Source organism: Hyla sarda, chromosome 9, assembly GCF_029499605.1.
Source record: "Hyla sarda isolate aHylSar1 chromosome 9, aHylSar1.hap1, whole genome shotgun sequence".
Lineage (NCBI taxonomy): Eukaryota > Metazoa > Chordata > Amphibia > Anura > Hylidae > Hyla > Hyla sarda.
In genome coordinates, this window is record NC_079197.1 from 21,272,459 (window position 1) to 21,299,341 (window position 26,883).

Consider the following 26,883-nt stretch of genomic DNA (forward strand, 5'->3'; position numbering starts at 1 on the left):
ACACGCTGGGGCACCCATTTCGGCCACCTAGCACAGGTGGTGAGGTAACAGAACTTCAGCCGTGGCAGACTTAGTTTGGGTGACCGGCGGTTAAAAACAGGCAGGGTGCCTGCGGGTTTCCTGGTTTGCCCCAAGGGACTATAGGGGTAGGGAGGCAAGCTACGCTGATTATCCCTAAGTCTGGACCCGTCAAAACTTCATACCCAGTAAATGAGCAATAGGTCGCCATGGAAAACGGGCCAATGCCCGAATCACTCAGACAATACAGGCTAAGAAGCACATAGTGCTGACTCATGTATGCAAAATGGTATGTGCCGCAAACAAGCGGACAAAGGGTAAAGCATTGCAATGATTAAGGGGACAGTCAGGAGTTATCCTACTGCTGCAGGTCACTCATGTGCAGAGCAGAGTCTAGGTGAATTTGTGCATCGTCCTGAAGACACTGCTATATCAAGGTGACTGAAGAAAAGTTCCGCAAGCGGCCCCAGTCTCAAAAATCCCTGTAATACATTGTCCCCAGAAATGGGACTTATCAGGTAAGTGGCGCACTGTACCCGAAGATATTGCCATCAAAGCCTAAAGGTGCCAGAAGTAAGCTTCCAAAGCAGCCCCAGTTCTCAAAAATCCATTTAATATATGGTCCCCAGATAGGGGGTATATTCGAAATTAATCTGATAAGAACAGATACTACACTAGACGGTAGCCAAAAAGTCGAGAAGTGTTAGGAATGCTCTCAAGACCTGGGGGAGCATACTTCCCCACCACAAAAGATAGAGAATGTACATACTCACCTAGACTCCTCATACTTACCAAAGGCGGCTTCAGCCAGCTTATGGCTTTTGCACTGCGCCAAGCTGCCATAGCGAGGCGGGCAGGGGCAAGTGGGGGACCCGGACCAAAGGTACTCAGCCAGGTGCTGGCGATAAGGGGATAACAGCCCATACTCTATGCACCGTGCCCCTGTCACATGTGGGAGATCAGGCAGCGCCATGCTCCTGTTGCCCAACCTAGAAAAGAAAATAAGGAAAAAGAACCTAACTAACTATAAAAGAAAAGACCCGGTCTGGAGAACTCCAGACCTGTGTCTGCCTCCTACTGACACTAAGCTAAAACGGATTAGTTCTGTGCCTGTGGGCAGGTATATCCTGCTGGGAGGGGCTGACTTTTTGCCTAGTGTCAACCTCCTAGTGGACAGCAGCATATACCCATGGCCTCCTGTGTCCCCCAATGAAGTGACTGAGAAAGACGTGACATGCACACATTTTTCTCCGGCTATCTTCCCAACGGCTGGTACACTGATGGGCACAAACGTCAGTGTGAAAGGAGCCTAATAGAACAATTTGAGCATTTTTTTTTCCAGAATCATTTGACAATGGGGTGTCCATTTAGTCATTACTACGAAGAATACCAGGAACTGCAGAATGTAGAGCCCTTCATTTTAAGAGAGGATTTGTCAGGTCTATTTTAGTGATTAACATAAAAAAAAAAACTTTCCCTCCTTTATGTGCCAATACAAATCATTACAACACAGATATCAATACTCTTATATAAAGTTGGTCAACACTACGTATTTTACTCACATCATTGGTAGAGTCATCAGCAGGCAAGTAGTAATGTGTGACCATCATATTTGTGGCTTTGATAACACCTACGTCAAACCACTGATTCTCTTTTTTTAATGGAGCTTTAGGCTGCTGCGGTGCAGAGTCTTGCTTCTGCAAATAAAAGAAAAAGTAATAGAATATTATATTTGTCTCCGAACCATGTCTTGCACACTAACAATTCAGATATTAAGTTTTACTTACTGACTCAATACCGTTTGCCACTTCAGTAAGTGCTGCTGCCGCCTGCAATTTGGCAGGACTGGCTATCACCACCGGTTGAGGTGCTGTGAATGTATTAGTTGGAGCCAAACCTTTAAAAGAAACATTGAGTTAGGATTTGTAACAACTCAATAGAGGGGTTTTCACAAAATTAAACCTCAACTCTCCCATGTGTAGGAGAGAAGTAACTTGTCAGAGACTGACTGCTAGGACCCTCACAAATCACAAGAATGGGGTTTCCTTAAACACTTGTGTGAATGGCGTGGCAGGTGAGGATGTGCACTGTCACTATATCCTTCCTATGGTACTGCTGAAGATTAGAGACGAGTGAAGTTACAGTAATTTGATTAGTCAAACTTCTCGGTGGTTGCTGACTTTTACCTGCATAAATGAGTTCAGCTTTCGGGTGCTCCGGTAGCTGGAGACTCTCTCCTAGGAATGTATCCACCTTTTCCAGCCACCGGAGCACCTGAAAGCTGAACTAATTTATGCAGGTTAAAGTCAGCAACTGCCGAGCCGAGAAGTTCATGACGAATCGAATCACTAACTTCGCTCATCTCTACAGAAATATCCAGTACAGCTAAGGCTATGTTTGGCAGTCCCGCAGCAAGGTAAAAGGAGTTGCACAACGAATGCTAGATGACCGCTCTATTTAGGGTATGTTCCCACTGAGGAATTCACGGGGAATAATTTCAGCCAGGAAATTGTTGCCTTCTGTCATTTTATCCATCAAGCGGAATTCGAGCGGAAATGAAGAGGAAAGAAGGAGAAGGCCATTTAATTCTACTTTTCTGAATTCCGGGTGAAAACGATGTCGGGCAAAATTATTATTTTTTTTACCAATGACTTCTATTGGATTCTGCTCGCGGATTCCGCTTGAAGAATGAACAGGTCTTCAAGTGGAAAGGAATTCAACGTCTAAATTCCGGGAGCAGAATTTCCACAGTGAGAACAGGACAGCAGAAAAAAAAAAAAAAATACATTAAATTAAATGGGCAGAGGAGATGTGCATTAATTTGGAGAGGACAATTCAAGAAGAGTTACTCAAGTAAATTCCTCTTGAATTACTCAGTGTGAACGCACTATTATACAGAGAGACAAGTAACCCCCATTCTACTATCCCTGTGGATAGGTGATAAGATATTTTGAGATAACCCCTTATCGTCCAATTTATTAGAATATAGAATAAAGAATGTCTTCAGCTTCATCAACTATGTTAGTCAAATACTTACTGTCTGTAGGAGTAGCTGGTAAAAGAGACACCGCACTGGTCACTGCACTGGTGAGTTCATTGAGCCCATTGCTCTCACTGGCAGGATCATTGAGGCTATCAGCTGGTGCCAAGGCCTCTGTAGGAACATGGTGCAATTGCTGGAGCTGTAGTTGTAGCTGCTGTTGCTGTAATTGCTGCTGTTGCTGTAATTGCTGTTGCTGTAATTGTTGCTGTTGCTGTAACTGCTGCTGTTGCTGCAATTGTTGCTGTTGCTGTATTTGTTGCTGCTGCTGCAACTGCTGCTGTTGCTGCAATTGCTGCTGTTGGAGCTGCTGTTGGAGCTGTTGCTGATGTTGTAGCTGTTGCTGATGTTGAGCTTCTTGTAATTGTTGCTGATGAACCAAAGCTGCAAGTTCTTGCTGTGTTAGTACTATGGGTATCGTGGTGGTGGGCCCCTCCGATGTCAGGTGACGCAGCTCCGCATGAGCCACGTCAGAAGTATCCATAGGCTCTCCAGCTGCTGCTTGGAAACCCATAGGGACAAAACAAAATACGAGTTGCAGAAAATTGCGCCAAAATGATTTAGTCACTTTCTAGCTTGCCTTAAAGGGGTTGTCCACTTCTAAAGTTTTGATAAAGCATGAATTAATGAAAGTAACTTAAAAAGGGGTACTCCCGTGGAAAACCTTTTTTTAAATCAACTAGTGCCAGAAAGTTAAGATTTTTAAATTACTCAAAAAAAAAAAAAAAAAAAAAAAAAATATTAATCCTTCCAGTACCTTTTAGGGGCTATATACTACAGAAGAAATGCTTTTCTTTTGGGATTTTTCTGATGTCACGACAACAGTGCTCTCTGCTGACATCTGCTGTCCATTTTTGGAACTGTCCAGAGTAGGAGAAAAAACCCCATAGCAAACATATGCTGCTCTGGACAGTTCCTAAAATGGACAGCAGAGGTCAGCGGAGAGCACTGTGGTCGTGACATCAGAGAAATACAAAAAGAAAAAGCATTTCCTTCGTAGTATACAGCCCCTAAAATGTATTGGAAGGATTAAATGAGAACTCCGGAATAGGAAAATGATCAACCATTCTGCCGGCAGTAAAAAAAAAAAAAACGGTACATACATTCCTTCGCTCCGCCCGTTAACCGGCTCCGGCCTCCGCCGCGATCCTCTTCCCGAGTTATACTGCACTCAGCCAACCACCGGCCGCAGCGTAGTCCCGACTCGGACGGCGATAGGCTGAGCGGCAGTGTGACGTTTTCGGCCCCGGCAGCAGGTGCCGGTGTAGTGAAGAATTGTGTGTCTTGAAGCGTTCTCACACTGCCGCTCAGCCTATTGCCGGCCGAGTAGGGACTTCGCTTCGGCCGGTGATTGGCTGAGTGCAGTATGACTCGACGACCACTGGCAACCAGGACGAGGATAGTGGCGGAGGCCGGAGCCGGTTACCGGGGGGGAGCGAGGAAGGTTTGTACCCGTTTATTTTTATACTGCCGGTAATATGGACAATAATTTTCCTATTCCCGAGTCCTCCTTTATGATTTCTTAATAGAAGTAATTTATTAAATCTGTTCAACTTTCTGGCACCAGTTGGGAAAAAAAAATTAAATAAAAATAAAGTTTTCCACAGGAGTACCCCTTTAATAAATGCCCTTAAATATACATTGGCTTGTTAGATATATTGCAGTATGTTACCATATGTCATTACTGCCTCCTCCACTGTGCTAGTTTTTTCTGCCCATGTTGGAGGGAGCTAATGTTAGGACAGAAAAACAGTCGATAGAGGGAGTGGCGCTTCATATATCTAAAGCAACCAGGGTGCCTCCAGTTGTTGCAAAACTACAACTCCCAGAATGCCAAAGGCTGTCCGAGCATGCTGGGAGTTGTAGTTTTGAAACAGCTGGAGGCACGCTGGTTGGAAAACACTGATCTAACAGCACACACACATAAGGGTACCATAATTTATACATTTCCTTAAGTGGTCAGATGTCCAAGATTTTAACTGCAATTTTCTGATACAAAACCAGGAATGACTAAAAAGAAGAGTCTCCATCTAAATGTGTGATCACAGCCTAATGTGGCAAACCCCTTTAATATTTACATGGCATTGCAATATGATTTAGGAGTTTAGTAGTAAAACACTGCATAAAGGTGAAACGTGAAAAATTAGAACATCGTGTAAAAGTCCATTGTATTTCATTAATGCCTTAAGTTAAAAGGAAAGGAAGCAGGAAATGCTCCAAAATCTCCTGCTAGACTGTTGAATTGACCCTGTACTTAATGAAGGACAGTGACCAACACCAGCAGGTCTTTGGGGTTTTCATGAGCTGTAAGCCGTAAATCACCACAATTATGACAAATCACCGCTTGAACTATCTTTCTTTGCATGTAATGAGTCTCATTAGTTCCAACTTTTAAATTGAATTACTAAAATAAATGAACTTTGAACAATAAGGAGATTTTTTAACACTTACCGTAAAATCTCTTTCTCGAAGGATCCATTGGGGGGGACACAGACCGTGGGTGTATGCTGCTGTCTCTAGGAGGTGTGACACTATGACAACAAAGAAGTCTGCTCCACCTAGCATGATATACCCGCCTCCAGGCCCTGAGGTAATCAGTTTTAGTACCAGAGCAATAGGAGAGGACCGACAGGCCAAGGAAAAAAAACACGTACTGTCCGAGAACCAGACGAAAATATATAACTGAACACACCCTCGGACAGAGAACCAAAGAGAAACCAAAAAGGGCGGGAGCTGTGTCCCCCAATGAATCCTTCGAGAAAGATTTTACGGTAAGTGTTAAAAAAGTCTCCTTTTCTTTATCGGCTCCATTGGGGACACAGACCGTGGGACATACCAAAGCCGTCCCTTGGGTGGGCAGATAATCAGTTAGGCAGATGGCTGTTCCACTTCCGCCTGCAGCAGACTACGGCCCAGACTAACATCAGCCGATGCGAAGGTATGAATTCGGTAGAACCTCGAAAGCGTGCAAAGACGACCAAGTAGCCGCCTTGCAAATCTGCGTGGCCGAGGCTTTGTTCTGGAGAGCCCAGGTTGCCCCAACAGAAACAGGTAGAATGAGCCACAACCCTGAAGGGAGGAATTTTCCCCCTACAATGATAGGCTTCGAAATGGCAGACCGGATCCACCGAGAAGTGGTAGCCTTGGAAGCAGGTTGTCCCTTACGACGACCTTCCATAAGGACAAAAAAGGAATCGCACTGATGAAACGAAGAAGAGATAGAGGGGTAATACCTAACAGCCCAAACCACATCCAGTTTGTGGAGTAAATGCTCCCTAGAATGAGAAGGAGCGGGATAAAAGGAGGCCTGAGATAGGTCTGGACGATAGGGAAGGCGCAACGTTAAGTCGTTCAGGAGCCTGACCATGACGACGTACCACGCCCGCCGGGCCACTAGAATGGCGGAAACGTCCCACTGAGAGTTTCCTCAAGACCCCGAAAAGAGAAAGGGAGGAAACCAGGTAGGGCAAAGCCCGACCACCAAATAGACAAGGTAGGGCAAGGCACGACCAATAGAGGAACGCTTCTGTTGTGGCGGGACAAGCAGAGGTCCACGCCTGGAGCGCCCCAGGGGTTGCAGATCACAGCAAACACCCCTGGATGTAGGGACCAGTGCCTTGGACGACTGAGGACCAGCCAAGAAGATCACATCCCAGGGACGGCCAGATAACCGAGATGGCCGGAAACCTGAGTTTCGCCCAGGAGGGAAATTCCCAAGAAGCAAGCGAAGAAAGAATTGCCCTAGGCCCCAAAATGTTGAAGGGAAAAAAAGTTTCTCGGGGGGGGCCAAGCCCCCAGACCGGGCAGTCCCTGAGAAAACCTCCCCAGTCTGACAGACTGGCAGGGACACCCCCGAAAGAGGAGGGGGGGGAAACAAAGCCACCATAGAAGGGACCAACAAAACTTACGAGAGAGGACGATCTTGCGGCCGAGAGACAATGGAGACCTGCCACACCGGAAGAAAATCACCAGTTGACTAGGTCGGTGACAAAACTGGGCAAATGGCACGGCCTCCGCCAATCGACCCAGGACATCCATGCAAAAGCAAATGGAAACTGGAGCCGAAGGCATCAGACTCTTGAAAAGAGTCGGAGTCGAAAGCGGGCAGAGGCCGCATCGAACAGGAGAGTGGTTGGGCTTGTCCCAAATGACCATCCAACCGAAGTGACACAAGGTCTGGAGGTTGAGACGAAGACTCTCCAGGATCTGGGTCCTGGCTGGAGCTCACATCAGGAGGTAGTCCAAATAAGGAATCACGGAAGCAACTGTTGTCTGTAAAAAATAAAAATAAAAAAAAATAAAAAAATAAAAAAAAAGGCTATCACAGGTGCCAGGACTTTTAGTGGAGGCAGGCATCCTTGATGTCCACCGAGGAACGAAAACTCCCCTTGAACCATGGACGCCAGCACCGAACGGAGAGATTCCATTCGGGATGGGAACGCAAGATGCTGACTGAGATACTCGAGAACCAAGGCTGGGCGAACAGAAACGCATTTCTTGGGGACCACAGAGGTTGGAATAAACCTCGAAAACGTTCCCCTGAAGTTGCATATCCAGGCATCCCGGAGGGAAAGAGGCGACCAACCACCCGAGAGAGGTCAGCGGGTAGGGGGCGATCATTCAGGCCAAGGAAGGCCTACGGGTGCCTGATGGGGCCGCCAAACGGCCGGAACGGATAGCCGACCTCCGGGAGGAATGGGATCGGAAAGAGGAGCCCTCTTCCCATGAAGGCGCCTGGCTGGACCCTTTGTTGATACCAAAGGTCCGCAGAACCAGAAAGTGGTTCTGCGAGTCTTACCAGAGGTAATAAAGAACTCTTTTTCCGCCTGTCGCCTCACTTCCTGAAGGTGGCGTCCGCATTCCAGGCTTAAAGCCACATGAAGGGACGGTGGCTACCAGGTAGCTTGTGGTGAAGGCAGCACAGTGGCTGCACATGGAAGCAGAACACAAAAACCTCCGGCTGCAGAGCATCGGAGAGTTAGATTAAATAAATCCTCCGAAGGGATCTTGAAGACTACCCTGGCGGAGTTAGAAGACCATACTAAAAGGGCCTTTGACACCCAGGAAGAAGCAAAAGCAGGAAAAACCTGCTGCCTCAAGGGCAGAGATTGCCAAAATATCCACTTTCATGTCCGCTGGATTCTTGAAGGCAGCCGCATCAGCCAACAGCCGGGTAGGCGCCTTAAAGAGGTGGGAGACCGGCGGATCCACAGTTGGAGGGGAGGTCCACCGAGCAATGAGGTCCTTGGCGAAGGAATACCTCGCTTGAATCTTCTTTGTTTCCTGAAACTTCTTGTCAGGGTGACTTCAGGCGGATACCCGCAGGGCGTAAAATTCAGCGTGAGAGCTGAAGGTCGAGTGCCGGTTGGGCACAGAGAAGGAGACTTCTGGAGCCACGTCCGAAGTTCCTGGGTCCTTTAGATGGAAGGTGTCTCTTATGGCCGCAACCAGAGTACTCCATATCAACCGGGGTAGAGTAGTAGGGGGGTCTGGGGGGGCAGTGGAGCAGGCAGAACAAGTGGTTCAGCAGAACCAGACAGTTTAGAGTTACAGTATTGAGTAAAGGAGTGGTTAACACTCCAGTTAACTGTTTAGAGGGAGGCCGTTCTGGGCCTCTCTCACCCAAGACTGTGTTCTATTCCACTGTGTTGCTGATACAGTCTGCTTCTCTTACTGTTTCACATGCCTTGAGATCCCCATAGACCACAATAGGCCTATTTAAAAAAGTTAAACCACAACACTAACACTGTCCCACCCCGGGACTCGAACCAGTGGTGGTCTGCAGGCTGTCAAAGAGGAGAAATGGCGGCCAATAGCAAGTGAGAGGCATGTTAGGAGCAGGGGGCACCGCTGATTGGCCCCTGCCACCAATCGCGCGCACAGCGCTGATTGGTGTACAGTTCGCGCCCAGAGAAGCTTCGGAGGCCCTGGGTGGGCGGAGCTAAAGCGCATCGGGCCACCGAAGCATTAACAAGAAGTCTGTAATGGCGCCCTCTCCTTGCCGAGTGCACATGCGAATGCATGTGCGCTCGCGGGGAACTGAGCGGACGCTGCTGAAAGTGAAAGTAGACCGGCGCTCAGAGCGCCCGCATAGAGAACGCCGCGGCTGTCAGCCGCTTCAATGTAAAAACACACACACACACACACAGTATATATGAATAAAGTGTAGAGAGTTGTGCCCCATCCAAACTGCCACTGCTCCCCCAGAAATAAAGGACCCCCTGTTCAGGCCAGCCCCATTAGACCCATGAGAAAAGTGGGCCAAAAACTGAGGGTCTCCAGCTGTTGCAAATCTGCACCTAAGGAGAAAGGGAAATATACTTACCTCAGTCAGAAGAACTTTCCTCATGAAGTCTTCAGCCAGCTTTTATCACCTGCATCATGCCGTGCTACCATGTGCGAGAGAGGCGAGCAAGGAGATAGGGTGACCCGGACCCATGAGGTACAACCCCAGGCGCTGACAGTTGGCGAGAGGGGGTGAACAGCGCATATACGCAATGTCTGTGCCCCCTTACTCGCAATGGGGAAACAGTGAGCTGCAGTTCCTGAGTCCCCACCTAAAAACATGAAAGAAAATGGATTAAAAAAAAACTAACATTCCCTAACTAGGAAAATAATAAAACAGAAGACCTGGTCTGGAGAAATTCAGACCATGTCCACCTCCTTCAGACACTAAGCTTAACACTGATTACCTCAGGGCCTGGAGGCGGGTATATCCTGCTGGGAGGAGCAGACTTTGTTGCCATAGTGTCATACCTCCTAGAGACAGCAGCATACACCCACGGTCTGTGTCCCCCAATGGAGCAGATAGAGGAATTCTAATTTTTCCAGTTTCACCTGTACATGCTATTTGAGCACAACATAATCTCACACACATTCTTTAGGGCTTACCCATCACTGCTTGCTGTGCAGCCTGCAGTACTGCCTGAATAGCCAGGGCTTGAGCCTCTTCTGTCGCAGCCGCCTGTGCAGCAGCTTCAGCTGCAGCAGTAACCGCCAGTTCTTCTGGTGTTAACCCTGTGACCATGAGTGTTGTTGTCTGCCCCTCTGCCATTAGTTCCTGAGGGAGGGACAGTTGTTCTACACCCTGCTGCTCGGCAGCTGCAGCCGCCTCCTGAGCCCGTTCTGCTTCCATTGCGGCTTGTAGTTCTGCTTCGCTATGCTCCGGCACAGCAGTGTCCATAGCCTGTGCTTGAGGCTCTGCCTGCACATCTTCAGGAGGTTGGAGGATGTCAGCAGAAAGTGGAGCTTCACTTTGCTCAGTGCAAGGGACTGCTTCTGAACTTTGTACACTGTCTTCTGTGGGTGGGTCTGTCATAGATGCAATATTCTGCAAGGGAGAAAGGTGAATCATGAACTTCTAAAGGCACTTTTCATGTAATTTTTGCAGCCTCCAAGGTATACAGTTAAAGGGGCACTCCACTGGAAAACAACAAGTTAAACAGATTTGTAAATTACTTCTATTAAATCTTAATCCTTCCAGTACTTAGCTGCTGTATGCTCAACCGGAAGTTCTTTTCTTTTTTCCTTTGTCTGACCACAGTGCTCTCTGCTGACACCTCTGTCCATGTCAGGAACTGTCCAGAGCAGGAGAGGTTTGCTATGGGGATTTGTGCCTAAGTTTTCCAGTGGAGTACCCATTTAAAAAGGTATAAAAGTATAAAGTGTCAGACCACTGGGACCCCAAAAAATTTCCCGAACAAGGAGTGTTGACCCAAGCATGAAGCTGTGTCAGACATTCCCCTTCCATGCATCTTTATGGGAGATCCGTAGTTACAGAATTTGTTTATCTCTCCGGCTCTCCCATAGTGACGCACGGAGGGGGGCGTGTTGGCCACCGCTTCACACTGTGGTTGGCACATGTACATTCATGAGGACAGACAAGCTGCTTTACGGGAAATTGCATGGGGTCCCAGCGAGCAATCTGGCCCTTACGCCCTATCATGCCCTAAGAGTGTTTCCCAACCAAGGTGCCTCCAGGTGTTGCAAAACTACAACTCCCAGCATGCCTGGACAGCATTTTTGCTGTCCAGGCATGCTGGGAGTTGTAGTTTTGAAACACCTGGAGGCACCCTGGTTGGGAAACGCTGCTCTAAGAACACAATTAGTGGGTACATTTTTCATCTCAACGTGCAACCCAAACATGATGTAAACCTAGCCCAAAGCTAACAAAAAAATTAGGCAAGACAAAAAAAATTGGAAAAAAAAATAAATAAACACCACATATGTAAACATATAAACTAAAACTTACCGGTACAGATGGACCAGGTATTGGTGTGGACTGTGTTACCATGGTCACCGCCCTGGAGACGATTGGAACAGTTGAATGTACTGGAGAAGAGGCGGCCACTGCTACTATAGTCACAGTAGATGTAGCAGCTACGGCTGTGGACGCGCTACTTGAGGCAGATTCCTCAGCGGGTACAGTTTCCTGCTCTCCTTGCCCATTAGCAGCTGGTTGCTGGTCTAAAGAGACAGAATTATAAACCCATGTTAACTACACTAAACATGGACATGAACTTAGATTTGCAAATTATACTTGTTACACAGATGGAAAGCATTGCAATCTCAACACCCGACCATCAAAAACTGAACTGTTAAGAGACCTTTTAACCCCTTAAGGACTCAAGGTTTTTCCGTTTTTTGCACTTTCGTTTTTTTCTCCTTACCTTTTAAAAATCATAACCCTTTCAATTTTTCACCAAAAAATCCATATTATGGCTTATTTTTTGCGTCACCAATTCTACTTTGCAGTGACATCAGTCATTTTACCCAAAAATTCACGACGAAACGGGAAAAAAAATCATTGTGCGACAAAATCGAAGAAAAAAAAACACCATTTTGTAACTTTTGGGGGCTTCCGTTTCTACACAGTGCATATTTCGGTAAAAATGACACATTATTCTGTAGGTCCATATAGTTAAAATGATACCCTACTTATATAGGTTTTGTCGCACTTCTGGAAAAAATCATAAGTACATGCAGGAAAATGTATACGTTTAAAAAGGTCATCTTCTGACCCCTATAACTTTTATTTTTCCACGTACAGGGCGGTATGAGGGCTCATTTTTTGCGCCGTGATCTGACGTTTTTATCGGTACAATTTTTGTTTTGATCGGACTTTTGATCACTTTTTAATGGTATAAAAAGTGACCAAAATACGCTTTTTTGGACTTTGGAATTTTTTTGCGCGTACGCCATTGATCGTGCGGTTTAATTAACGATATATTTTTATAGTTCGGACATTTACGCATGCGGCGATACCACATATGTATATTTTTATTTACACTGTTTTATTTTTTATGGGAAAAGGGGGGTGATTTAAACTTTTATTAGGGAAAGGGTTAAATGACCTTTAACACTTTTTTTTTTGCACACACTGATCTCCTATGCTGATCACTGGCGTGTATTAACACGCCTGTGATCAGCGTTATCGGCGCTTGACTGCTCCTGCCTGGATCTCAGGCACGGAGCAGTCTGTCGATCGGACACCGAGGAGGCAGGTAAGGGCCCTCCCGGTGTCCTGCAAGCTGTTCGGGACGCCGCGATTTCACCGCGGCGGTCCTGAACAGCCCGACTAACTAGCCGGGATACTTTCACTTTAGAAGCGGCGGTCAGCTTTGACCGCCGCTTCTAAAGGGTTAATACCGCACATTGCCGCGATCGGCGATGTGTGGTATTAGCCGCGGATCCCGGCCGTTGATGAGCGCCGGGACCGACGCGATGTAAATATACATCCTGTGTCGTTAAGGGGTTAAAGGTGAAAACATAAATAAATAAATAAATTACAGTAATACAATTATTTTTTTTTTTTTAAAACATTGACAAATCACACTGTCCATCCTAACGCAGCGTGATCAGCGATAATAGCCTTACAAACATTGGGGAAATCCCCACTGTATAAGTCTAATGCAGTGTTTCCCAACCAGGGTGCCCCCAGATGTTGCAAAACAACATCTCCCAGCACACCCAGACAGCTCCTACAGATGCCAGTGGTATCAGTCATACATATGTCACAAATCTGATTAAAAAAAAAAAAAAAAGTCTCAAAATGCCTGAAAATAAACGGATACGTCTCTAACCCTGTAGCCTTACTATAGGGGTGGACGTCATGTGACTGCCGCAGCCAATCAGCAGCCATGACACTTTTGGCATCCCTGCTCAGTGATAGAAGTAGGACACCTGCTATTTAAGTAAGACTGGATCAAAGCACGGGATCAGAGATGTATTTGGGTGTGTGTTTGTTTGTTTTAAGTTGTTTGGGGCCTTTTTCTTTTTGTAAACATGGAGCCTGCTGTATCACTGCCTAATGCATTGTAAACTCAGCCTCACAAACAAGTGAACTTGCTATTTATGGCAGAAAACCTTCCAAGAAGATTTCGAAAACTAACATAAGCAGCCTAACAAAACATACTTGAAAAAGGGGTCATGTTTGGTTAGATAAAAACATTGCTTTCTCCCAGTGACCGTGTCACTAGTGCTGGGCGATATGACCAAAAATGAGTATCACGGTATTTTTCTAAAGTATCACGGTATTTTATTTATTTTTTACCATAGAGACTTGCATTGATGTGGCGTAGCGGAACTAAATGGGCTTTTGGAACTAAATGATCTGAACACTGGGGCAGCAGAGTACCCTTTTAAATAGATGTAACAAACAACCCTACAGCCTCCAGCTGTTGCAAAACTACAACTCCCAGCATGTTGGACTATATAGTAGTGTATAGTATAGGTCAGTGTTTCCCAACTAGGGGTGCCTCCAGCTGTTGCAAAACTACTACTCCCAGCATGCCCGGACAGCCGTTGGCTGTCCGGGCATGCTGGGAGTTGTGGTTTTGCAACAGCTGGAGGGCCTACTGTAGGTAGAGTATATTATACATACCCCTGTCCATCCCAGAACCCTGACTCACCTTCCCAGTTGCTGCAGGGACCGTCCGGGGAGTGTGGTCCGGGCCATCCATCCTTCCTGTAGTGTCCGGCGGCATTCCGGGTGGAGGGTGAACCGGTCCGGGCTGTCCTTCTCCGGCGGTCATCATCTTCACTCCGGGCAGGCTCCGGCCTAGTAACACTGCATAGACGCCGCTTCGCAGTGACGCCCGTGCGCAGCGACGCACCTGACGTCACGGCGTAGTGGCATCTATGCAGCGTACTAGGCCGGAGCCTGCCCGGAGTGGAGAAGAGGACCCCGGGAGAAGAAGGCCAGCCCGGTCCGGTTCACCCTCCACCCGGAATGCCGCCGGACACTACAGGAAGGATGGATGGCCCGGACCACCGCCATTACGGGTAAGTTTAATTTTTTTTTTTTATTGATTTGGAGGGTGGGGGAGGGGCCCGACCGGTATAGCTGTATGGGCAAAAATCCATAGCGTGGGAGGAAAAAAAAAAAAAAAAAAAAAAAAAAAAAAAAAAAAAAAAACTGTATCCGGTTCATACCGGTATACCGCCCAGCACTACGTGTCACTGGTCCTCATCTAGGGTGGTCATCCTGCAGCTCAATTCTACTGAAGTGAATGAAGACAGGATTTAAGACTACAGTGTCAGGGGTGACCCACTGTTTATAGAGGAAAACACATTTTTTGTAAATACTGGATAATCCCTTTCAAGCAGCAGTTCAGGGTTTATTTTTTATCCCATTCTACTGACCTATCATTACAACATGCTAAATAAAATTTACAACATGCTAAATAAAGTTAAACAGATTACCTAACATTTTTAAACAGATGCTATCTTTTTACAGCATAGAAAAGACTGATTCTGTGAAGCTGTACTCTGACCAAAAAAGCCTCTTGTGCATGAAAACAAGGAGGGAGAGTCCTAATGGAGGGAAGAGGGTGGCAGAAAATGGGAAGAGGATACTAATGTAGTGACATCAACCAGCAGTTTAGCAGAGAATGCACCTGCAAAGATTACAGCAGTGTTTCCCAACCAGGGTGCCTCCAGCTGTTTCAGAACTACCAGACTCCCAGCATGCCCGGACAACTGGTGCCAGAAAGGTAAACAGATTTGTAAATTACTTCTATTAAAAAATCTTAATCCTTCCAGTACAGTATACTGCTGTATACTACAGAGGAAGTTATTTCTGTCTGACCACAGTGCTCTCTACTGACCCCTCTCTGTCTGTCAGGAACTGTAAAGAGCAGGATAGTTTTGCTCTAGGGATTTGCTCCTACTCCGGACAGTTCCTAAAATGGACAGAGGTGGCAGCAGAGAGCACTGTGGTCAGCCAAAGGAAATTCAAAAGAAAATAACTTCCTCTGTAGCATATAGCATTGGAAAAGTACTGGAAGGATTAATATTATTTTTTAATAGAAGTGATTTACAAATCTGTAACTTTCTGGCACCAGTTGATTTTAATAGATTGTCTTTTTAAAGGGGTACTCCAGTGGAAAACAAACTCAGGAAATACCGTTCTATACCATGGAACCGCCATAAGTTACAAAAATACCGTGATACACACATTTGGTCATACCGCCCAGCCCTACCACACAGCACCCCATATACCACAGTGGGAGGAAATCCATGTAAGCGTGGGGAGAAATTGACAAACTACATGATGTCCAATCCAAACCCTACACTAGTGTTTACACACCAGGGTGCCTCCGGCTGTTGCAAAACTACAACTCCCAGCATGCCCAGACAAACGTTGGCTGTCGGGCATGCTGGGAGTTGTAGTTTTGCCACAGCCAGAGGCACCTTGGTTGTGAAACACTGCCCTACATTGGCAAAGTCTGCTTTCACAACTGTGTGTCAAACTGCTGAGTTCTCTGTAGTAGGAAATACATACACTGCTCAAAAAAATAAAGGCAACATTAAGATAACATCCCAGATGAACTAATCGTATGAAATACTTTCGTCTTTACATAGCTGAATGTGTGGACAACAAAATCACATGAAAATGATCAATGGAAATCAAATGTATATGTATATATTTATATATTTATTTTCCACCGGAGTACTTTTTTTTTTTTTTTTATCATCAACTGGTGGCAGAAAGTTAAATAGATTTGTAAATGACTTATTTAAAAAAATCATCATTCCAGTACTTAGCTGCTAAATGCTCCACAGGAAGTTCTTTTCATTTTGAATTTACTTTCTGTCTGACCACAGTGCTCTCTGCTGACGCCTCTGTCCATGTCAGGAACTGTCCAGAGCAAAAGAGGTTTGCTATGGAGAATTGTTCCTGCTCTGGACAGTTCCTGACATGGACAGAGGTGTCAGCAGAGAGCAATGTGGTCCGACAAAAGACATTCTAAAAATAAAAGAACTTCCAGTGGAGAATACAGCAGCTTATAAGCACTGGAAGGATTAAGATTTTTAATAGAATTTACAAATCTTTATCTTTCAGCCACAGTTGATTTAAAAAAATAAATAAATTAATTAAAGAGTACCCCTTTTAAGTAAAATATTGTTCGTAGAATTTACCTTGATTCGCTGCCATGTTGGAGGTGACTGTTGTGGCGGTATGAGTGGTTCCTGTCTCATGGGTTTCACAAGGAGGGTTTGAGCAGACCTGTTGTGTAGGAGCTGCCGGAGGTGGATTGCTTCCCATGTTGTGAGTAGATGTGGTTGCAGTGTTGGTGGTGTTCGTTTCGTGAGTCTCACATGGTGGGTTAGAGCATACCCGTTGTTCTAAAGTGCCGGCCTGCGATTCTGACGCCATCATGACTGTTCCTGTAGAAGTTGTCTGATGCGTTTCACATGTTCCATCACCAGAAGTTTGTTCTGTGCCACTGCCGGACCTTGCCGTGGTTGGGGTGTTTGTAGTACCAGTTTCATGGGTCTCACATGGAGGGTTAGAACACACTGGTTTTACAGTCGGATTAACATCTGTTGGTGCATCTGCAGATAAACTCATCTTTGTACTTGTGGAACTTGCTTGGTGGGTCTCACAAGACTCCCCTTCAGAACGTTGGTTATTTTCAGATGTTCCAGAGTTTATATTGGATTTGGCTGTGGTTGCAGTTTGTGTAGTGCCAGTTACCAAGGTCTCGCATGGAAGACTGGAAGAGCCCAACTGGGGCGGCACAGCACTTGACTTCTTACTTTCCGTGCTAGATGACGCACTGCTGTTCTCAACCTCAAGAAGGCTAGATGTTCCAGAACCAAACTCCGAATGCACAGACATTGTAGTTTTAGTAGAAATGGTTTGATGAGTCTCACATGGTGGATTGTTCGCCGTTCTGTTGAGGTTCTCTGAAAGTCCTGTTCCTATATTTGACCTTGCTGTGGTTGGGGTGTGTGTGGTGCCAGTTTCATGAGTTTCACCTGGCTGCCCTGCTGACAAATTAGACGTAGCAGTAGTGGATGTGTTGGTTGTATTTGTCTCGTGGGTTTCACATGGTGGGTTGGAACAAACTTTTAGTACCTTTTCAGATTGACCGCTGGTGATATTAACAGGCACAGTCATGACTGTACGGGTGGATACGGTCTGTACAGTCTCACAAGGTTGATTATTAGGTGGTCTCTGCAAGTGCTCATTCTGCTCGGTGCCAATATTTGACCTTGCTGTTGTGGGAGTTGGCGTTGTACCAGTATCATGGGTTTCACACGGTGGATTCGAACACACATTACGCACAGCTTCTGTCTGCCCACTGCCCATGTTTGCCATCGCTGTAGTGGATGTCTGGGTAGTTCCAGTTTCATGAGTCTCACACGGTGGATTTGAACATATTCTTACAACAGATCCTGGTTGTCCACTGTTGATATTTGACATTGCTGTGGTTGACGTTTGTGTAGTTCCAGTTTCATGGGTTTCACAGGGAGGGTTGGAACAGACCCTGACAACACTCCCGTTTGCCTGACCCAGTGCTGTAGCTACAAATGTTCCTGGCTCCTGACCCTCACAGACAAATTGCAAGGTGCCACCAGGTTGCTGTACAATGCTACTTAGGTTGACAAGGGTGGTGGTTGAAGTATTTGTAGTTCCTGTTTCATGGGTCTCACAGGGCGGATTGGAACATACAAGTGTAACTGTGCCTGGTGACTGCTCTCCTTGGCCTGAATCAGCTATAGTTACAGTTGCTGTAGGCTGATCAGTGGTCGGTGAAGCCAAAATAGAGACCGGAAGGTCATGCACAGGTTGTGCTTCAACACCACTAGGAGTCGTGATTAAAGTTACTTGGGTTGGCTGAGAGATTGGCTGGTAAAGAAAAAAAGAAAAAATCATGTTACACAAAAAGCCAAATAGTAGTTTACAGACACAAGATTGTCAAGTCAGTAATAGATGGGTGGTAGGAGTGAGAACTGGCTGTGACCTTGTTCTTGCCATATTAGTGTCCCTTTCAAGCCACTATATTCTGTAGCTTTTCTTGGGGAAGAAATGTAACAAAGCAAATTACACAATGTGAGCACTTGAGAATGTGAGATGAAGGGCATTTATCCAAAGGATTGATGATGTCTGCCCATTGGGGGTTCCATCATTGGGATGTCCACAGATCAATATAATGAGGGTTCAAGCCCCAAGACCTCTAGAAGTTTAAGTTAAGGTGGTGAAGGTAAAACAGCACCCTGACCCTTCATTCAATGTTTATAGAGCCGATTTCAAGGCCCTGAAGTGCCTAGGAAAGGAATGCCTCCTCCCTCCCCGCCATCTAGAAGCGGAGCCTTGTTCCCAAATCTCATTCCTGCACAGTGTTACAAACTGTATGTGAGATTTGGAAACAGAGACTTCCAGCTGACTTAACTATGCAGAGATAGAGATGGGATGGAGAGAAAGGAGGTGTTCCACTTAATTCAGGGGCTTGGAAACGCTTTGTCATTTGGCACCTGAGAATACGGTATTATAGCTTTCTATGTTACAAATTACAGACAGACATATGAACCACTCCATTCAAGCTCCTGCACCCCACACTAGGTGGCTGCGGACCCCATTCCAAGTGATTAGTGGGGGTTTTAGTAGATTCCCACAAAACAAACATCACCTACACTGTCAATGTCCTAACGTGTTACACTTTGCACTGAACTTTTACATTTAAGCAGTAAATCGAATTAAAAACCAATAAATCAAATGCTACATACCTGCATAGTGATGGTTGGTGTGCTCAGACCAGAGGCTGCAGTAAGAGAGGTTTGTGCTGAAGACATTGTAATGGCTCCAGGATTGATCACTTGACTAGAAAGAGTTGCAATGGTTCCTAAAGTATTAATTGGCGTTGCAAGGGAAGCAGTGTTGTGCACACCACCTCCTGCCAGACTTGTTGAAACTGTTCCCGTGACTGTGCCCAGTGTGGTCATCCCTAAAGAAATAAGGTTACAGACAAAGCATCAACAAGAAAGTTTATAAACACTATTATAATACTGTACAGTGACCCCTCGACCTACAATGGCCCCGACATATGATCATTTCAACATATGATGGTCTCTCGGAGGCCATCGCATGTTGAAGGTAGCAGCAACATACGATGCTTTTGTATGTCGGGGCCATCGCATAAACGGCTATCCGGCAGCGCAGACTGCTTCAGCTGCCACCGGATAGCCGTTTACGGTGCCCCGTGTGCTCCGCTGACGATCACTTACCTGTCCTCGGGGCTCCGGCACGTCCTCTTCAGGATCCCCTGCATCGTCGGCGCTCTCCATTGACGTCATCACGTCGCTGTGCACGCCGTCCCGTCATCCAATAGGAGCGGCGTGCGTAACGACGTGATGGCGGTGACGGAGAGCGCGGATGCCGGGGAAGCAGAGGCCTTGCCGGAGCGCCGGGGGACACCTCGGGGAAGTGGCGTCAGCGATGGACAGCGACATCCCGGGCAGCGGTGACGGTCCGGAGCGGCGGGGACAGGTGAGTACAACTTCCTCTAACAGTGGTCTTCAACCTGCGGACCTCCAGATGTTGCAAAACTACAACTCCCAGCATGGGGCATGCTGGGTGTTGTAGTTTCGCAACATCTGGATGTCCGCAGGTTGTAGACCACTGTCCTATACTTTACTTTGCACGGATCCCTCAACATGCAATGGTTTCAACAAACGATGGTCCGTTTGGAACGGATTACCATCGTATGTTGAGGGACCACTGTATATGGTTGAACTAGGCACAGTTTAAAACCTATGGCTTTCCTTAATACTCTGGGCTACAAATGTGAACTCATTTGTCCTAATTCCCCAGCAAGCCAACAGTGCCCAGTCCGTTATCCAGCAGTGCCATATGTCGGTCACTTGGTTGAACAGGCATGTCCTTGTATGGACACAGCAGTAAATTCTGCGCAGTGGGACCGGGCACTGTTGGCACGGCACAGTTCTGGATTTCTATTTAAACCGAAGCCATAATTAAAGTGTGAATAGGGACTAACAGTGCATTTCTGCAGCTTCTACTAATGTCGCCAGTTGTGTTTGTTTACAAAAATAACTTAATATGCAACCCCTGTAGTATTACCTGTGGTGCCCTTAACAACTAGCGTTGTTACAGTAGGTTTAACAGACGATACGGTCACAGGGGTGACAAGTCTGACGCCACCCATAGGGACTGTCCGGAGAATAGTGCCAGGCTGGCCAGGTGCCCCCTTCAAAACCACCTGTCAGTATAAGTGAAAAACGATGTAGAATGTCATATGATGTATGAAATCCATTTGACATGCTTATATTTTTGCATACAAACCTGTGTTAATCCCTGTTGTCCATGACTTGTTGTCAGCTTGGGAACTGCGGTTATTATTTTAGCTGGAGTTCCAGTGCCCGATGTTACCATTTTAGTTGTGAGGATGGTAATTGGTGACTTCATTCCAGCAGTGTTGGTAACACCTGTTAACGAAAGTATATGGTAATGAGGTAGTGGTGTACATTATACTGCAGTGGTGTCCATCCTAAAATAGGGCCAAGTTTCAATAAAATTATTTTTAGAACCCTCACAATATTTGCACCCATATAACAAAAGTTATCCCCTTTGCACAGGATAGGTGATAAATAGCTATTTGCAGTGGGTCTGACCACAGGGCATGCCAGCAATCTCAAGAATGGGGGGACCCAAGTCTCCCATTAGACTAGAGCGGCGGTCATGGATTAATTCTGTATGTGAGCCGTGGAAACAGCAGAATACAGAGTTAGGCTGTTCTAGCAGCCTACATAAAGAATTGAATCTCAGTGGTCTCCAACCTGCAGACCTCCAGATGTTGCAAAACTACAACTCCCAGCATGCCCGGACAGCCGTTGGCTGTCCGGGCATGCTAGGAGTTGGTAGTTTTGCAACATCTGGAGGTCGGCAGGTTGGAGACCACTGAAATAGATTGAGCAGCAAGCTGCATGCACGATCCACTGCTCATTATTGGGATACTGCGGTAGCTGTTCTCAAGATAACGAGCTTTCCCAGTGGCCAGACCCCGTGATCAGCAAGTTTTTTGGCACGGTTACCAATATTACAGCAAAAGCTCTTGGGTTTATTCATGTGTAAATTATTACGATTTGCTCAACAATTGGAGCAGGGTGTAAGGGACAAAAAAATAAAAATAAATGGTGGATCTTACACACCTGTGGCTCCTGCTTGTGTGATAATAGCAGACATAGGAATCGTTTTAATAATGGTTGTGGTTCCAGGCTTTGTTGTGTTGGGCGAGACGCTGCTGATGCCCAGGATGGTGGGCTTGGTACCTGTTCCTCCGGCCTGTGTGGTTGTGATAATTGTTGTGGGTTTGCCATCTGCCGACGTCACCAACTTCAAAATTGTTCCTGCAGGGAGAGGACCCTTTGTCTAGAGGGGGAAGAGAAAAGCAAAAAAATAAATAAAATAAGCAAAAAAAATTTAAAGGAAAATTACTGGTACCAGAATAATGAATGAAGTAGAAGACTACGTTGATCATGTGATCTTTCTGTATAAAAGGGATTGAACAATTCATGTTAAAGGGGTACTCCGGCTCTTAGACATCTTAGGGGATAAGAAGCCTGATTGCGGGGGTCCCGCCGCTGGGGACCCCCGTGATCTTTCACGTCGCACCCCGTTAAACTCAGTCCCCGAAGCATGTTAGTCATGCCCCCTCCCATAGGCTTTAATTGAGGGGACGGAGCATGACATCACACAGGGGCGGGGCCATGACTTCACAATGCTCCAACCCCGTGATCAACAGTAATCAGACCCGGAGCGAACACGCTCTGGGGACTGATTTTAACTGGGTGCGGCATGCAAGATCACGGGGGTCCCCAGCGGCAGGACCCCCGCAATCAGGCATCTTATCCCATATCCTTTGTATAGGGGGATAAGATGTCTAAGCGCCAGAGTACCCCTTTAAGTGTGTGGCAGGTGGCTAGTTTAAAACAACTATGCCATACTTTCCTCTCCCAGTCCAGTGTTGGCTCTCCATTCCACCGCAGGGTTTAATTGTTTGGGAGATGCAGGAAAGCCCATTATTGAGGTAAGTAAAATGGAGTGCAATTGCAGGGCCAGGAAGAGAGGAATTAGTCCTTTTTAACATAAATCTGACAACCCCCTTCAACAACACTTCATAAAAAAATTTTTTTTTTTTACCTGAATAATCTGGGTTAAGGGCCCAGAAGAGGCCTGTCCTGTTATAGCAGATGTTTGGACTGGTTTGGTTTGCACTACAGACATCATTTTACCAAGATTTGAAATCTAAAAAAGAAGAAATGAAGTACTTGAACACTGACAAATCGATATCACTACATTTTTAATTCATCGTTCCTCATCTTAGGTAAAAGCAAAAAAAACAATTATCTTACCAAGGTGCTTCCACCAGGCACAGAAATTGGACTTTTAACAAGAGTGATAGTCTTTGTGACACCTCCGACCACTGTGGTTACAACTTGGGCTTGTTGTGCTACTGTGACTGTCCCCGACTTATGCACCGTAATGATTGGACGATTCTGGGTATTGGCTGCAGAGGAAACTGAAGTGCCTACTTGAGCTGCTGCAGTTTTCAACATGCGTGTGGCTGGATTACTGACCTGTGGGGAAAATTGAAGCAGTCTTCATTTTAAATAGTAACAGACAATATGTGAAGTAAAATAAGTAATAGGATGCTGCTAAGATGTTAAAGCAACATTGTCACATAGCAGGTTTGTGGCTGGTAACCTTGAAGCCACTGTCCATGCTAACGTTTTAACTAAGAAATTATTAGAAAGAAAATAAAACGATATCTAGAGTTTCATGCAGATTACAATTTCTAAGTTGTAAGAGGCAAATTTACTTTCATAACAATTTTTTACCATAATTGGAGAAGATGCCATTTTCACAGTTGTCGGTAGTGTGTTGGCAGATGACATAACAGATTTTACCATGGCGGTTCCAGCAGGCATAGTCAACATTGTTGGTGCAGAGGAAGGAGGGATCTTCTGTGTAGCAGCAGCTGCAGCAGCAAGAGCTGCCATGCCACTCATGGGTTGGCTGCCACCAATCGTCTGAGGTAGGAGAAAAAAAAAAAAAAAGAAAAAAAAGCCAAAACAAACACTCAGATTAAGGCAATCATACAAAATAGCTAAAATAAAGAGATCGCTCAACACCGTAATTTTCCAATCCAAATAGAAGTTTAAAATACTTACAGCCCCTTGTGCACTTTGAGCAGGGACCACCATTCTCACACCAGGAGGAAGAGAAGTGACGGTAACTGGCGCTTTTCCAATTTGAGTAGCAGGCCGAACAGTAACCAGCGGCGTACTGACTGTAGACTGGGGGGCGCCAACCTTCAGAACAGCTGGGACAGCTACAAGAGGTTACAATTAAAACCCTGTTCATGGTTACAGTGCTAAACTCTAAATAAATCCAATGTTCTTTAGAATTTACCTTGAGGACGTGGAGCAGCAGAAACTGCAATTGGGCTCCCAGGAATCGTAGGCAAGACCTGTATAGTGGCTGTGGTAGGAGGCACGGAGGCAGGCTGAGGTACCAGGGTAATGCCAGTGTGAGCTACAGGTTGCACCGTTGGAGCAGCAGCAGCTGGAGCTGGACTCTTGGGCGGATTCACTGGCACAGACGGAACTGGATTGGTTGGAGACATCGCAGCAGCAGCAGCTGGTATGTCATACTTCTGAAGTTGTAACAAATAGCTATCCGCCGTGGATACAGCACCCCAGCTTACCTCCAGAGAGTTAGTATTTGCTCTAACTAACTGTACACGAGCAGGCGCTGGGGGTTTTTCTGTGAGAGAGACAAATGTAGTGACTTTTTTTTAGCTCAAACAACAGAATGTACATTAACCTACAATAATGCAGCTGCCGTCTCTAGAGATATTTCTAGAAAGGGACTCTAGAAGTTTCTATGGAAAGCTCTACAGTAGCACCTAATATTGTAGCACAAGCCACAACCTTCAACAACAACAGATCTTAAGAAGCTGGACCTGTGACAATCAGCAGTGCTAGTTATGTTTAGTTCAACATGCCCCCACCTCAACTACTGCATGTAAACCAGGGATCATAAACTGAGAAGTAAACTTATTTAAAGGTAAAAACTGGAGGACAAAGCTTAAAGTGATTTCATAAATTCCACACTTATACTACTTCAGGAGAACACTTGCTTTCTTATTTAAATGGTAATTTAAAAATAGAACAGCCTGTAAAGTAGAACTTCTACATACATATAATCTTTTACCTGTTTCAAGATACCAAAGGTCTTTACAACACACTTGGTTATTCCAAGCCTTGCGGTAGCCATCACGCCCGCTCCATATATACAAACGTGTATTAATTGCTACAGCACAATGGCCAGCACGGGCCCGGGGAATGTTATCCTCCAATGTATCCATGACAATGTGTTCCCATATCATGGAGTCTACAAAATAAAAAAATAAAATATTAAAACCATACACAAGTCATGCCTTTAAAAAGGACAAGTCTCATGACCAAAAACGTATCCCCTATCCAAAGGATAGGGGATAAGTTTTAGATCGCTGGGGGTCCGGGCGCTGGGGCCCTTGCAATCTCCTGCTTGGAGCCCCGATGCGCTAGCACAGGAGCGCATCACGACCCCTGCCAAAACAGAGGCAGCCACACCCCCCTCCATATAGTTCTATGGGAGAGCCGTTCAACACTCTTAGGCTCTCCCATAGAGATATATGGAGGGGGCGTGACAGTCTCCACTTCGGGCCGGAGTCGTGACGAGCTCCTGTGCTATCGCACCAGGGCTCCAAAAGGGAGATAGTGTGGGGCCCCAGCGCTCGGACCCCCAGCGATCTAAAACTTATCCCGTCCTCCAGATAAGGGATACGTTTTTCATCATGAGACTTGTCCTTTAAGAAAAGCAAAAAAACAAACAAGAACCATCACCACCATATTTACACAACATACCAAGGTTGAGACAGGCAAGGGTGTTTGTACATTTCCATTCCTTCTCATGAGTGGCTACTTTTACATCATCCATTACTAAAGGCACCCAACCTCCGAAAACATACATCCTGAAATAGGAAAACAAACGTATCTTAAAAAAAAACAAAAAACAAACATAAGTTACATTTAGTGCAATTTGCCATTAAAGGGTTAGGGCCTTACTAGACTGTCTGATGCTAACTAAACAAGGACAACCTACAAGGCTCAAGCTACATGCACTGAGGGCCACGTGAACAGCTGCTATATATTTACGTGCTGCCATTACTGTTCAGCTACACATCACCTATAACACGCAGAGACGTGCAGCCAATGAGTGATCACTGTCTCTGCTCATTTAACAGCAGATCACTGGACGATAGCCGGTTTGGCTAATCACCCCATGTAATGGAGCCCTTATTATAAGGCAACACTATGATCAGTAAGTGTCTGACCTCTGGGACCCCAAACATGGATATGAAGGGTAAAACAGAATGGCACAGCACTATGTAGCAGTCTATGGTAGTCGCCTGTACAAGGAGCAGTAAGGTGTCCCTGCACAGTCAGAAGGTAAAACCAAAGAAAGGGACAGTACTTGAGATCAGCGGGGGGTCATTGAGACTGTAAATTGAACACATACCCTACAAATACAGTAGTCCCTCAAGTTACAATATTAATTGGTTCCAGGGCGACCATTGTATGTTGAAACCATTTTATGTTGAGACCATAACTCTATGGAAACCTGGTAATTGGTTCTGAAGCCACCAAAATGTCATCCAAAAATAGGAAAAAGTGAGGATTAAACAAAAATAAGTAGATAACTAATATAGATAAAGCAAATCCTTTTATATAAAAAGTAATAAAGATCTGCTGGGAGCTGTAAATCACTGTCTGTCAGTGTTTCCCAACCAGGGTGGCTCCAGCTGTTGCAAAACTACAACTCCCAGCATGCCCGGACAGCCTTTGGCTGTCCGGGCATGCTGGAAGTTGTAGTTTTGCAACCGCTGGAGGCACCCTCGTTGGGAAACACTGGTCTATGTAGAGGACAAGAGCTTCTTCAGGGTCCTGTACAGTACACGCAATGTCACAAAAAAGTAAAATGGAGCCGCCCTTACTTGGTGCCCAAAAGGAGCAGCTAATCGTGGCATATGTAGAGAGTAGTACAGAACATGTAATACCTCCTTTTACTGTAGGGGGCGCTACCAGACAGCCAGTCAATACATGCACTTTAGGACTACAGGGGTTTTATCAGTGAATGTCCATTCTGATTGGTCGGTTCTTCAGCCATTGACACGTTTCGCAGATTCCATAGCATTGTATGTTGAGTCTGGTTTCAAGTTACAATGGTCCAGAAAAGACCATTGTATGTTGAAAATATTGTATGTTGAGGCCATTGTAAGTTGAGGGATCACTGTATGCATCACTTTAAAAAGGGTTTTTCCATTTCAACACAACTTATCCTCACAGGTTGGGAATAAGTATATCATTGTTGAAGTGACGGCTGGGCTCCCCAGGAATCTCAAGGACTGCGGTCCAAAGCCTATCTGAATGGGGTCACATACGTGTTCCACTTCAGTCACTGGATGAGATAA

The 26,883-nt window shown here is 45.8% G+C and overlaps 1 protein-coding gene and 1 non-coding gene across 3 annotated transcripts in view; both read right to left on the minus strand.

The window, feature by feature from the left end:
- Nucleotides 1-26,883, minus strand: part of HCFC1 (host cell factor C1) — a 53,394-nt gene that overhangs the window by 8,957 nt on the left and 17,554 nt on the right. The window contains exons 6-22 of one of the 2 annotated variants that reach the window (XM_056538390.1): nucleotides 25,277-25,383; nucleotides 24,582-24,761; nucleotides 23,778-24,131; nucleotides 23,537-23,697; nucleotides 23,204-23,395; nucleotides 22,718-22,942; nucleotides 22,506-22,610; nucleotides 21,515-21,734; nucleotides 20,649-20,791; nucleotides 20,427-20,565; nucleotides 19,076-19,293; nucleotides 16,481-18,197; nucleotides 11,310-11,524; nucleotides 9,950-10,388; nucleotides 3,056-3,556; nucleotides 1,806-1,915; nucleotides 1,581-1,715 (exon numbers count right to left, since the gene is read on the minus strand). In XM_056538390.1, coding sequence (XP_056394365.1) covers nucleotides 1,581-1,715; nucleotides 1,806-1,915; nucleotides 3,056-3,556; nucleotides 9,950-10,388; nucleotides 11,310-11,524; nucleotides 16,481-18,197; nucleotides 19,076-19,293; nucleotides 20,427-20,565; nucleotides 20,649-20,791; nucleotides 21,515-21,734; nucleotides 22,506-22,610; nucleotides 22,718-22,942; nucleotides 23,204-23,395; nucleotides 23,537-23,697; nucleotides 23,778-24,131; nucleotides 24,582-24,761; nucleotides 25,277-25,383 — 5,161 coding nt within the window. Of the gene's footprint in view, nucleotides 1-1,580; nucleotides 1,716-1,805; nucleotides 1,916-3,055; nucleotides 3,560-9,949; nucleotides 10,389-11,309; nucleotides 11,525-16,480; nucleotides 18,198-19,075; nucleotides 19,294-20,426; nucleotides 20,566-20,648; nucleotides 20,792-21,514; nucleotides 21,735-22,505; nucleotides 22,611-22,717; nucleotides 22,943-23,203; nucleotides 23,396-23,536; nucleotides 23,698-23,777; nucleotides 24,132-24,581; nucleotides 24,762-25,276; nucleotides 25,384-26,883 lie in introns of both variants that reach the window. The other variant, XM_056538389.1, reaches the window with a different exon arrangement.
- Nucleotides 539-723, minus strand: LOC130292244 (U2 spliceosomal RNA). Its single transcript, XR_008848147.1, has one exon. It is a non-coding gene; the product is annotated as a U2 spliceosomal RNA (small nuclear RNA).